This window comes from Rhipicephalus sanguineus, unplaced genomic scaffold, assembly GCF_013339695.2.
Source record: "Rhipicephalus sanguineus isolate Rsan-2018 unplaced genomic scaffold, BIME_Rsan_1.4 Seq10912, whole genome shotgun sequence".
Taxonomy (NCBI): domain Eukaryota; kingdom Metazoa; phylum Arthropoda; class Arachnida; order Ixodida; family Ixodidae; genus Rhipicephalus; species Rhipicephalus sanguineus.
Window position 1 is genome coordinate 8,125 of NW_023614306.1, and position 11,831 is coordinate 19,955.

At 47.2% G+C, this 11,831-nt stretch overlaps 1 protein-coding gene and 1 long non-coding RNA gene across 2 annotated transcripts; both read left to right on the top strand.

Annotated features, from left to right (window-relative positions):
- The first annotated feature begins 452 nt into the window (after nucleotides 1-452).
- LOC119376087 (uncharacterized) lies at nucleotides 453-1,353 on the top strand. The gene is made up of 3 exons (XR_005180503.2): nucleotides 453-623; nucleotides 1,092-1,176; nucleotides 1,264-1,353. It is a non-coding gene; the product is annotated as an uncharacterized LOC119376087 (long non-coding RNA).
- Nucleotides 1,354-1,421: 68 nt separating this feature from the next.
- On the top strand, nucleotides 1,422-10,986 carry LOC119376088 (protein PTHB1-like; the record flags this gene model as incomplete). Its single annotated transcript, XM_037646055.2, has 3 exons — nucleotides 1,422-1,505; nucleotides 7,494-7,623; nucleotides 10,811-10,986. Coding segments are annotated over exons 2-3 (289 nt in total), but the record flags the coding sequence as incomplete, so codon positions are not given.
- Between the last annotated feature and the right edge of the window lie 845 nt (nucleotides 10,987-11,831).

Here is an 11,831-nt window from a genome sequence, read left to right on the forward strand (position 1 = left end):
TACCATTCGATTCGAATTCGAAACTCGAATTTTCGCACACCCCTAGTTAAAATTCATCCTGGTCCGGCGAAATGTTTTCGTTCAGGAAGCTTCGTTGCGGATTTCTACGAAACTTGTCATAGCCCCTAACACTGTCCGGCATTCAAAGTTGAAGACATGGTACACGTCCTTTGATTAACGGTGCTGTAGCGTATATACGCCACTGTGGATTGAATAATCTGAGGATTGCGTTTGAAGGTGACGCCGGTGAAGCGGAGCCCGGGACGCAGTACAAGCTGAGCCTTATGTACGAGCACACACTGAGTGCGCCTTCTTACTGTTGTGTGGTGGACACTTCGGTGGCGTCAAAGGTGAGCGGCGGCCGAGGTTTGCTCGGCCGTATTTGTTGACTGGCGCTGACTGCGTGCTTCAGCGTCACTTCGATTCTCTTTTTTTTCTTCCCCTTCAGGACAAGACTTTCTCTGTGTTCAAGGTGTGGACGGCTCATTGACGTTTTTCGAACAAGAGAACTTTGCGTTCACGCGATACCTGCCAGAGTTTTTGCTGCCCGGTCCTCTTGCATACGTTGCGAAAACGGACTCCCTCGTTACCGTAAACACGGCTTTCCATTTGGAAAATTTTAGGTGCGTATAAAGAAACCAACCGCTTGAACGTTCTGCAGCATTTTTTCGCGTTCTGGGATAGTGTCTGTGGAGGCAGCCGCCGGAAACAAAAGTAGAACGAAATTTTCTCTTGCTCGCGAGCAGGATTTCGACAACACCTGACGTTCGTGCAGATGATTCTGTTCACGTGGCTTTCTTTTTATTTTCGCGAGCGCTTCCAAGCAAACGCATAGCGAAACATCGTGTGATGTCTTTAAAAACGTCGATATCGATCACTTCCTAGCTTTAGATACGTCAGATACGTCGTGCGCTGTAGCGGTCGCTAAACATGGACAAAAGAAATAAGGGCACGCATGCTTGATCAATGGAGACTTATGTCTGTTGCCGCACATCAACAAAGTGTTGCATTACGAGAACCTTGTTGCTGCCGTTTACTAGCGCATAAAGCCGAAGTGTCACCGACATAAGCTTGATTAAGTCGTTATTTAGGTTTCAGACACTGGCTGTTGCTACTGAGGCGTCGAAAAAACCGACAGACGACGCCGAGGGGCTTCAGAAGGGGAAACGCGTTGTTGTAAGTCTGCGAGATGTTCCCCCCTTATATGCACCACGAGAGAGAACTTCACATGGTTTGTAAACCATCACTTTTTTTTTTTCATAGGCGGACTGGTCTGTTTCAATCGGAGAGGAGGCCATTGACAAAAGTGGCAAATTTTTCGAACTGCCCATCACTAATATTAGTTCTAGGTGAGTATATCAGAGAGTAAGCGTGAGGGAGCCGTCATAAATTTTTTCTTTTTTTTTTTCAGGTGAACACATTCTTTGCCTTTAAGCCAAGCGGCGAGCTTCACTTCTTAAAAGTTCTGGATTTCACGGCGGCGTGTTTCTTTCCCTACCCAAGTTGTAAGTGATCCTTTGGTTACTGGGAGGCCCAACAGTGAAGCCTAGCATAGAGCACGTAATTTTCGCGTCCGGCGATCTTGTGTGGTCATATGGAATCTTGTAATATGCAAATGTAATCATAGGGTTTTATGTGCCAAAACCACGATATATGATTATGAGGCACGCCGTAGTGGGGACTCCGGATTAATTTTGACCACCTGGAGTGTTGTGTCGTGCACGTAAGTCTATGTACACGGGTGTTCTTGCATATCGCCCCCGTCAAAATGCGGCCGTAGTGACCGGGGAATGAACATGGGTCCTTTACTTGTAGTTCCCGTACTTTACCTGCTAAGCTACCAGGGCGGGCCGCATGGAATCTTGTTTGAAATGTACTATAAGGTTATATTTTTCTTTTTTTTTGTGTGTGTGCAGAGAAGAACGACGCATTAGAACAACGAGCATCGCTCGTGTATTAACGTTTCAAAGGTACACTCTGTAAACTTTGTGTCACTTTCCATCAAGAAATGAGAATAGAAAAAAAGTTGACGTCATACTTTACGCAATTTTTTTTCTCGTTTACTGCTGTGTGAAAAACGTCGATTGAACTTTTTTTCTTTTTCTCTGATCGGAACTACAGCTTTTTTGCATTAATTATATGGTGCTTAACTGCGTTTGTTGGTGTCGCGCGTGGGGTTCGGGCGACTGGTGTATGGCAAATGTTTAACGGGTCCTATCGTATATCGCACCTGCCAAATTAACTGACAACTCCTTAGATGCGCACTCTGCGTTGTTGTCCGTCTCGCGTGTTAGCAATTTAATTCTTGGCGATTAGTTCGCTCGTCAGGGTATATTGTACGGGAGTCCATTCCAGCCTGTCTCACGACGTCGATAGACCACACCTCGATGTGACAACTGAGGCGTTTCCAATAAGGAGCTCCGTGCCTGTCATTGCGTTTGGTCTGAATAATAAATGTACGGCAAGCATGGAAAAATCACTCCTAAAATTATTAAATTGCATTACAAGCTACACTGGTCGAAAGTAGTGACATTACATTAGTATTACTTTTGAAAATGTAAAGGAATTATTCTGAAATTACTTTAACAAAAGTTCGTCGTTCATGCCCTAACTCATGCACACTTTATTTGCAGCACATATACATTGAAATCTCAGATATTTTGGCTCAGCTTCGCACGCTTGACGCTTGGCAATCAGATTATCTACATGCTTATTTCCTTCCTTTATTGGTCAGCTTTTTTACAGCGAAAGCTGTTATGAGATCATTTCTCCGGCCGTTTTTGGCGCCGTAGTTGTCCGCCGCCGCCGCCGCCGCCGCCGGTGTCCGTAACCAGTATCGCTCGAAATAAGAAAAAAAAAACTAAATAAGAAAAAAATTCCAGGATGGAACGAGGTTCGAACCTGGGCCCTCTGCGTGGGAGCCCAGTATTCAACCTCTGAGCCATGCCGGTGCTTGAAACTGCTTTGCAAAAAGGTCCTATACAGGCTTCATGTCGGGAAGGAACCACATTAGCATATGCAATATAGGGTAGAAGATTAAAATAAGCACCAAGCGTCGCACAACGCGAATTCTGTAACCAGGCGTCAAACAATTGCGAATTGCGCATCGAGTTGTTGAATGCTTCCAACCCATTACAAAATGGCACTGCCATAATTCTTCATCGTCATCCGGCGCAGAATCAACAAAGTGCGCATAATCCCTTACATGCGTTTAGCAGGTACCAACGCTCTCTGTAAATGACGAAAATGGCACAGTGCCTGCTGCCCTACTTCTAAAAAATTACAATTATTTATAGCGTAGTGGGTTCCTCGCAAGTACACTTGTATTGGTTGCCAAGGAAGCCCATAAGCGCATGATCCATTACCTCGGGGTCTCAATAAAGTTCTTTGCCCCCTCCCCGTCTCTCTTCCACGTCAACGTATACAGCATGACGGGAGAGGGAAATAGCGACCGGGCGTCACCCAATGCAAACTGCATAACTGGTGGGCCATTTAAAGATTCCAACCCATTACAAAGGGCTGAGCCATAATTCTTCATCGTCATCAGTCGTCACGTCAATAAAGTGCACATAATGCCTTACAGACGTGTAGCTGGTGCCTCGCTTCTCCATAGAATGACGAATAATGGCTTAGTGGGTGCTTCCGAACCTCACAACAATTTGATTTGTGGCGTAGTGGGTACCTTTCTAGTGTACTTGTATTGCAGCCCCAAGAGAGCTTAACGGGCTCTAGAAACGCCGCTCTTCCAGCTTTCGCTGTGACTGTGCTGCGGTTTCAGCGCAGGCCTGGCGTTTTTTATGCCACTGGGAAGCGGGCATACCATATTTTAGTCAAAGTAATTGGGAAAGCAATGATTAATTTCTTTGAAATTAATCACTTAAAGTCATTCATTACGTTACTAAATTACCAGACCACAAAATTAATTCATTACGTCACTCATTACGGCAAAAAAAGTAATTTAATTATTGTAATTTCATTACTGCCATGCCTGATGTATGTGATGTGATGAGGCTTTAACAAGCAGCTATACAGGGTGTTTCAGATAAAAAGCACCAAGTATTAAAAAATTAAGCATACGCGCTACGCGTCTCCAATTAGCGCAGTATTATTGAGCCATATAGAGCACGTCTGAAGTCCCCAAGCACGCAAGACCAACTCGTCATGGACATCAAATATCTATGCAACAAAGCCTGTGACCTCCATCACCGCATTGCTCTGCAGTGGATACCTGCCCACTGTGGAATACAAGGCAACGTCCATGCTGATGACGCTGCCAAAGCTGGACATGACGCCTCGAGAGAACCATCAAGATACCTTTCTCGAGAAAAGATGCCGCGACAATCGTATCGGCACACGCTTGGCGGCTCCAGCGATCCCTCTGGACAGATGCTAATTACCAGTATGGACCACTTTACAAGATTGACCCATCGTGTAACTTTGATATGCCGCGAGACCTAAACAGGCAAGATGAAACATGCTTGCACCGCATCAGACTGAACGTCGCATACACAACTACTTCAGGAGCAAGATTAAGCTGTCGGACTCACCAATGTGCGTCCAATGCAACGTCCAAGAAGATTTACATCATGTTCTTTGTGAATGCAAGCGATACGCATCAGAGAGACATTCTCTGAAGGCAGCCTTGCATCTTTAACGGGGATCGTGCTTAGAGTTGCGACATGTTCTGGGCCCATGGCAAAGCAGCACCTGTGCGCTACGTGCCACGAAAGCGCTGTTGAATTTCTTGCGGGCCACGAGCCTGAACCAAACTTTGTAAACTTGTGTGACTGTATGTTATGTGGTTTATCACTGTATATATCATAATCGTCACCCAGCACCTAGAGTAGCATGTCAGGCGAACAGCCAGGCAACATCTCCAGCTTCATTAAAAGGTTTATCTCTCTCTCTTTCCAATCCGCAAGCTCGGCAATTAACAAAGATTGCTTAATGAACTTTTTAAATAGTAATTCTAGAGAAAAATCTTCAATAGAAAAGTTGTGGCGCTTGTTCAGAACACCGAATTTGTCAATCTATCGTAAGATAACTCCCCTGCTTAATTTTTTCCCGGCCTTCCTTTCAAGCGCACGAATTTCAAAAAAATACCGCGTGACTGCCGCCTAACGCGCGGCTCTTTTAGTGCCCTCAAATGTAAGTCGAACGAATTGTCAAAGGCTGCTCTGTGCCCGAAGGTCGATTGAGCAGGCTATCCGTGACTGCGATGGGCGTTAAGGGACAAAAGGAGCACATCGTTTCAACAACAAAATTCTTCAAAGAAAAAGCGGCAGCCACGGAGCAAATGCCACATGAGACCGTAGGCATCATTTGATGCAGCCGTAGGCATTTTTTATTTTCTTTTCGCACCAGTGAAGAAAACATTGGAAGGGGCGAGGGCGGGGGTGTAGCAGGGGTGGGGAGGGGTTGGGGAGGGTTCAACCCCCCCCCCCAATTTTTCAATTTTGCTTGCGTATATACACACGCACACATACAAACGCACGCACGAGAACATACATAAAGCATGGTTGAACCCTCCCGAAAAGAATTTCTGGCTACGCCTCTGGGCGAGGGTGACAGCGTGTTGAAGGACCGAGACAAAAGATTCGCTGACACATGGCGGCCGCTCCTTCGCAGATTTTTTTTTTTAGACGGTACGCCACTACCATCAATTAGCGTCCATCGCAGTCACCGATAGCCTGCTCAATCGACCTTCGTGCTCGCAACAGCTTTTGGTAATTCGTTCAACTTACATTTGAGGGCACTAAAAGGGCCGCGCGTTAGGCGGTGTCACGTGGCACTTTTTTTAATTCGAGCGCTTTAAAGAATGGAAAAAAAATTAAGCAGGGGAGTTATGAAAAATTCGACGTTTCTGAACAAGCGCTACAACTTCTGTATTGAAGATTTTCTCTAGAGTTACTGTTTAAAAAGTTCATTAAGCAATCTTTGTTAATTTCCGAGCTTTACGGATTAAAAATATTCTGACGTGCTGTATATGGCTCTGAACAATACTGCGCTAATTGGAGACGCGTAGCACCTATGCTTAATTTTTAATACTTGGTGCTTTTGTAGCGTTAGCTACACTTCCTAGCCGGAGCCGATTTCGCGTGGATCCTCATGAGCCGTGCTGTGCATGAGCGAGGATCAATGATGTCACACAGCTGGGTCACCGGAGCTGGCATCTCACGCGCTCTCCGACACCGCCGCGCGCGGCTCGCCACTGCTTGTCTGCGGGTTCAGGAGGAGTGGTGTCGTAGCCGCGGCAGACAAACTTGCGCCGCTGCATGGCGCCAGCGCGCGCGCAGACTCCGCCACCGCCGCGCGCGACTGGCCGCCGCCGGTCTACGCTTTCCAGAGTGACGTCGTAGCCTTGGCAGACGTATTGGCGCCAGCGCGCGCGCAGCCATTCGCCTTCGTGCAGTCGCCGTCTGACACTGTGCTGGAGCCGCTTGATAGCGCCTCTGACTGGCGTTTGCAGGTGGGTAAGGAGAAGGAGCGCAAATGCTGCTCAACGGCGCAGAAGAGCCGAGAAGCTTATCTCATCGGATCCCGGATCCCGAAGTAGTTGCCTGGCAATTAGCGGTTCAGCGTACGAAGAATGAACAGAAGAAGGCTAATAATCCTAGACAATTTGGAAAGCTAAGAATAATCAGCTGAACCTTTGCTAACGCTACGTATATCCTGGCATAGCCGAGCTAAGCCACTGCAAATTTTTTATCTGAAACACCCTGTCAGAGTTCAGCCTGTGGGCAAGACGACTTTCTCCTGAAATATGACGACAAAAAGCAGCTATTGCACCACTTTATATCCATACTATACTATGTAGTACAGCGTGAATTTCTCATGCGGCTCGCTACGGCCGCTTAGTCCTTGCGTATATCACCACCACGCGATGCCTATGCTCTTATCGTAACGCCCCCCCCCCTTTTTTTTTTGCCTGCTTGCCTTTTCGGGACGCCGGCATAGAGTATCGTTTTTCAGGCCGCACTCTGAAAGGCCAGAAAAGTGATTGCCCCGTCATTCGCGTTCTAGCACCTATTGTCTGTATGGCATTTCGTTAAGTGAGTGAAAACATCGAAAGCTATGACGGCGCACATGTAAAAGAAGGATGATGAAAGGACATAGCACGGAGTTATCACACTGAATTTGGGGGTGCCTCTCGTTATATTTTCGTGTCAAGTTTGCAGAAGTTCAAGCGTCTTTTTCTTATTTACTATGCATAAGGTACGAGCGTCTTCCAGTTCGTGGTCCCAAAATTGACCCTCATATTACAGGCGTCATCGCGTTATGGCAGGTTTTCAACGTACTACGTGTCACGCGCACATCTGCGCGCGGCTGAGAAACAAGAACCCGAGCAACCTATATCTACACGGGCACTTACGAGTTTTGATATATTCCACGATCACTAAACGATATGTTGAGCGCGCACGCTGAAGACAAGATGGCATATTTTGTCGTGTAGTTTCATTTGTGATTTTTTTTCTTCTTGCGCTTGTACGCAGCGACGGAAGGCAGCTTGATGCTGCTCATGGCCACGCAGAGGAGCACGCTGCTCGTGTACCACGACACCGTTCTTAAGTGGGCTGCCCAGCTCTCGTCGGCTCCGATTGCGCTGGCGAGGACGACGATACAGTAAGCATCGCGGCCTCTCTCCACTGCGCACGCCGCTTGAGGTGGCGCCTTGCACCCGCAGCGAGCCACGGTTGCGCTAGCCGGGCACAACAGCTCCAGTGACTCTAACAACAGCCTCTCTCGCTTTCTCCTGACGGCTGGCCGAATCTCAGATTCCGCGACGCACGCCTTTGTCGATATCGTTGAGGTTCACGTTGCTAAGGTTCATTTCATAGCACGCTACCGTCACGAGTTGTTCCGTACGTAAACCGTACGCCCCGAGAAAGAAAAAATGCAAGGATATAAAGAGAGCACCGATGTTCGAGAACAACATCCTCAAGGCGACCTGTTCTTCGATCAGTACGCTTTGAGAAAACGAAAAGAAGAAAATACAAGCGACGTTTTAAGCGAGAGGTGTGCAGAGATCTACCCGGTTGGGAATGTCGGACCTTCTCTCTCTCTTTTCTCTTCACCTTTATAGTCCTTTCTTGCAAAGCTTTAGTTTTTGTTTTCTCGCTCAGGTAGTTGGGGGAGCGCGCGTGCCGAGTTCTGATTGCTCGCATGCGAGTCGGCTCACGCGTACATTACAAGGACACGAACAATATGAGCAAATCAACTTCTGGCACCCGCTTGAACTTTGTACAGATAAGCGTGACGCGCTCTGTGACGCATCATTTACGCTGTTCTTCGTAACATTTAGCTATGTAAACTACGATCAACTTGACACATATTTTCATACCACTTGTAATATGGACTGTCAGCTAGTTGGTTGGTGATTAAAACTTTAACTTTTCGTCGCTTTTCACGAACAGATACGGGGTGCTATTCTGGACATGGTCGAGCTCCGTCATGTTGTTAAATTCCGCCATTAGTCCATTCTGATTGGCCCAGAGGGTTACTACGGTCTCTTATTTGCTTAAAATGCCACCATTACGAATTTGACAATGCCCAGAATAGCACGCACGGCCGCGACACGCCTTCATTCAAATTTCGTCACTTCCTGGTCACGGGAAATTCCGGTGTGACGTAACAGAGTGGTCGCGTTTCCTGCGCGCCGGGTGCGATCAATTAGATATCATCGTTAATATTCGATTATGAATATCTCAAATTACATGCAACTTTTGCGATTTCTAAAAAATGGGTATGCCAAAATTGTCACGCACTACAACTTTCGCATACAAGCAGACAAACAGACAAGAAGACGATAATTAAAAAGCTAATTAACTAGTTTTCGTTAATTAGTCACTTCAGTGTCATTTCAACATTTTATTCATTTTAGTTTGCAAGAACGTAGAGTTCGTGTGCAAAACGACATGAGGCTTACTGTCATGGAATGTTTATAAAAACCAGTATTGTCTAAAAAACAAAAACAAATGCAGAACACACACACACAAACACACACACACGCATGCACACACGCACACACAGCATGTGTATGAGGAAAGAAATGATTGTTGAAAGAGTACAGAACGTCGGATTTGCTTATTTTCATTCATTGGCTTTTGCCTTCTTTTCAACCTTGAGAACAACCAGGTATGTGTATAGCGCTCACTCAAATTTCTGTCTGGATGTTTCACAAGTACCTCTCGCGTGCGCACCCCCTCCACCCACAAACACACGCACAAAAACGTGTACCCACGGAGGTGTGCATGTGTGCAATGCATAACCTATAGTTGCCTGTTGCCCTTCGAATTTTTATGTACGGTTTTCGTCCCTACAATTTTACTGAGCTTCTGTAGGGTGAGCTGAATGCGTTTACAAACAAAAAAAAACAAAACAAAAAAAAAAACCCGCCCTTGCTTAAGGCTAACAATGCGTGTAAGCATGGTGGCGCCTTAGTAAACTTGTACTGCAAAATCTGGTGAGCCGTAAATGAACTTTCTACAAAGCGGCACCGCCGAGGCGACGATTGAAAACAAAGCCACATGGGTGCACTCGCGAACAGTGGGGTGCAGGTGGTGCGACCTCGTTCGCTTTTAACCGGAAAAACACGTGGTCTTGTTTTACGACGCCACGTGAAGACTGCTTTCCACGCGGCTGGCTTTCACCACCTAAAGCACGAGTTAGCGTGCGCGTTGATTCAAAAGAAGCATGCATACGATGTGTGCACTTGTCGGTGAAGGAGGAAGTGCTCCTGGCTACTATGGGCTCCACTGGTTACGTCATACATACTGATACCAACGAACAAAACATAAAGTTTGCGTGCAATTTATTGCCGAAGAGTTTTCCCCGAAGAGTAGGGAAAAAATGGCACGCTATTCCACTGAGCCTAGCTCACTTGGACTCACTCGCGAAGTCATCGGCCACAAATTTTGTTGCGCTAGCAATTATATGGACACTCTCGGCTGGTTTTTGCCGTCCACTCAGCCAGTGACGGATCGCTCTAAGTCGAACGATTACTGAGTTTGTCGAATGAGCTCGCAACTCCCTTGCCGGTTGCCTTCTTCAATATCAGTGATAAATTTGCTTTCTCTAAACATTTATATGTATGGACACTTCAGCCGCATTATTGCTGTGGGGCACCGTCGCTGTCATGTTTCGTATAAAGTCCAAATCGATAACATCGCTCAGCGCATCGTATGTGCTATGTGCTATGGGTGAGTTAAAGCGTGCGTGGGCTGCCGATGGTCGTGGCTCAAACAAAGATAGCGCGTCGGCCGTCTATGTCGCGCGAAAGGCGCATGGGGGGGGGGGTGCCGGAAGAGAATTACCTTGCTCCGGCAGGAAATGCGTACGTACCTTGGGCCGGGGCGTGGTCACCCGCGGTCGTGCGCGCCGTATCTTTAGAGGGGATCAGCAGAGGGCTCATACCTTTGTACGTGTTGTGCCCTCATCCCAAAGTTTGCGTTCAAGTTATAAACATCAAGAAGGTCGCTGCGCGGCCGCTTTCCCTTACGCCATTTTGTTCAATTACGCCAAGTCTAAAGTGCTAAAGGAGTGAGCTTTACTTCGTATAACATTTAATTCGTTGCGAAATGTGACTTTAAAAAAATGAAACCGGATTTTAAAAAAGAAAATCAAATGTTCATTCCTTGTTTTTTTTGTTCAGTGAATGAGCACTAAAGTGCACTATTGTGGTGAACGAAGGAAGGGTAATTTTAAGGGCTCGTTTTTTTGCTAGACGCAACATTGGTTGGAACTAACAGTCTTTGGCGTTCTCGTCTCTTAGTTCTACTTATAGTGATGGTCATTCTTGTCTCTCTCCCAGGAACATGCAGGGGGCAATAGTGAGGCTCACCGAGCAGGGACAGCTCAGCTGCAGCTACCTCGGGACCGATCCGTGCTTGACTGTGGCCGTGGCGCCGGAGAGCCGCGAGTATTCGCTCAGGGAGGTGGAACAGGAGCTCAACAGGCTGGAGACCGCCATCAAGTCCAGCAGCGAGCGTGAGCGTCGCTTTTCTTCTTGTTTTCAAGACGTTAAATTTTCAGGACTTGGGTTGAGCACGAGTCTTGGAAATTGCTTACTTCTGTGCGGGCTTAGGTGCTGGACACATGGTACGAATCAAAGTGCACACATTTTGTTTCCCATTGTTTGTTAACAGCCAACTTTTTTTTTTAACACGAAGTATTTTATGCCGAGGTCCACCACGGCTCCACTGACGTATTTCCGTCACGGATGACGTTGTAAAATATAAAGACAGTGGGCAAAGAAAAAAACCAGAAGAAAAAGTTCCGTCACCGGGAATAGAACTTACGACCCCTCGCTCCGCAGCGCGAAACGATTCGGCCACGGACGGCACGTTCTTCGCAAGGCTAACGGCGAGCTATTTATATACACCATTCGCCGGTGGCGGTACTCAGAGATCGGTGTTACAGCGTGTTTCGTTATCACTAGCGAGATGGCACAAAGGGCTCGATGAGCGCGCTTTAAAGGTCGTCGCCGTTGCGACGAGCGCCCGCGTCTACAGGGCGTGGTCGCTCGTGCGTGCGCTTATCTCGTGATCGCGGTGGTTTGTACGTCTCGCGTTGAGAGCACGAAGGTCACTTGACTCACTGCAGCGGCCGCTTTACGAAAGGAGCGCGGTGCTCACGCAGAAATAAGTTACAAATGTGCAGTTAGTTTGCTCTCGTCCTGTGTATGTTCGTTCCGTGCGTCCTTTCTGCTTGAGCAGCGCGTTGCAAGTTTCGAGCTGCTTGCCTTTCATCGCGTAACATTACAATTTGTTGCTGTAGCATTCATGCCTTCGCCCTCGGGGCGAAAGAATGCGCAACAGACGCTCAACTACGTC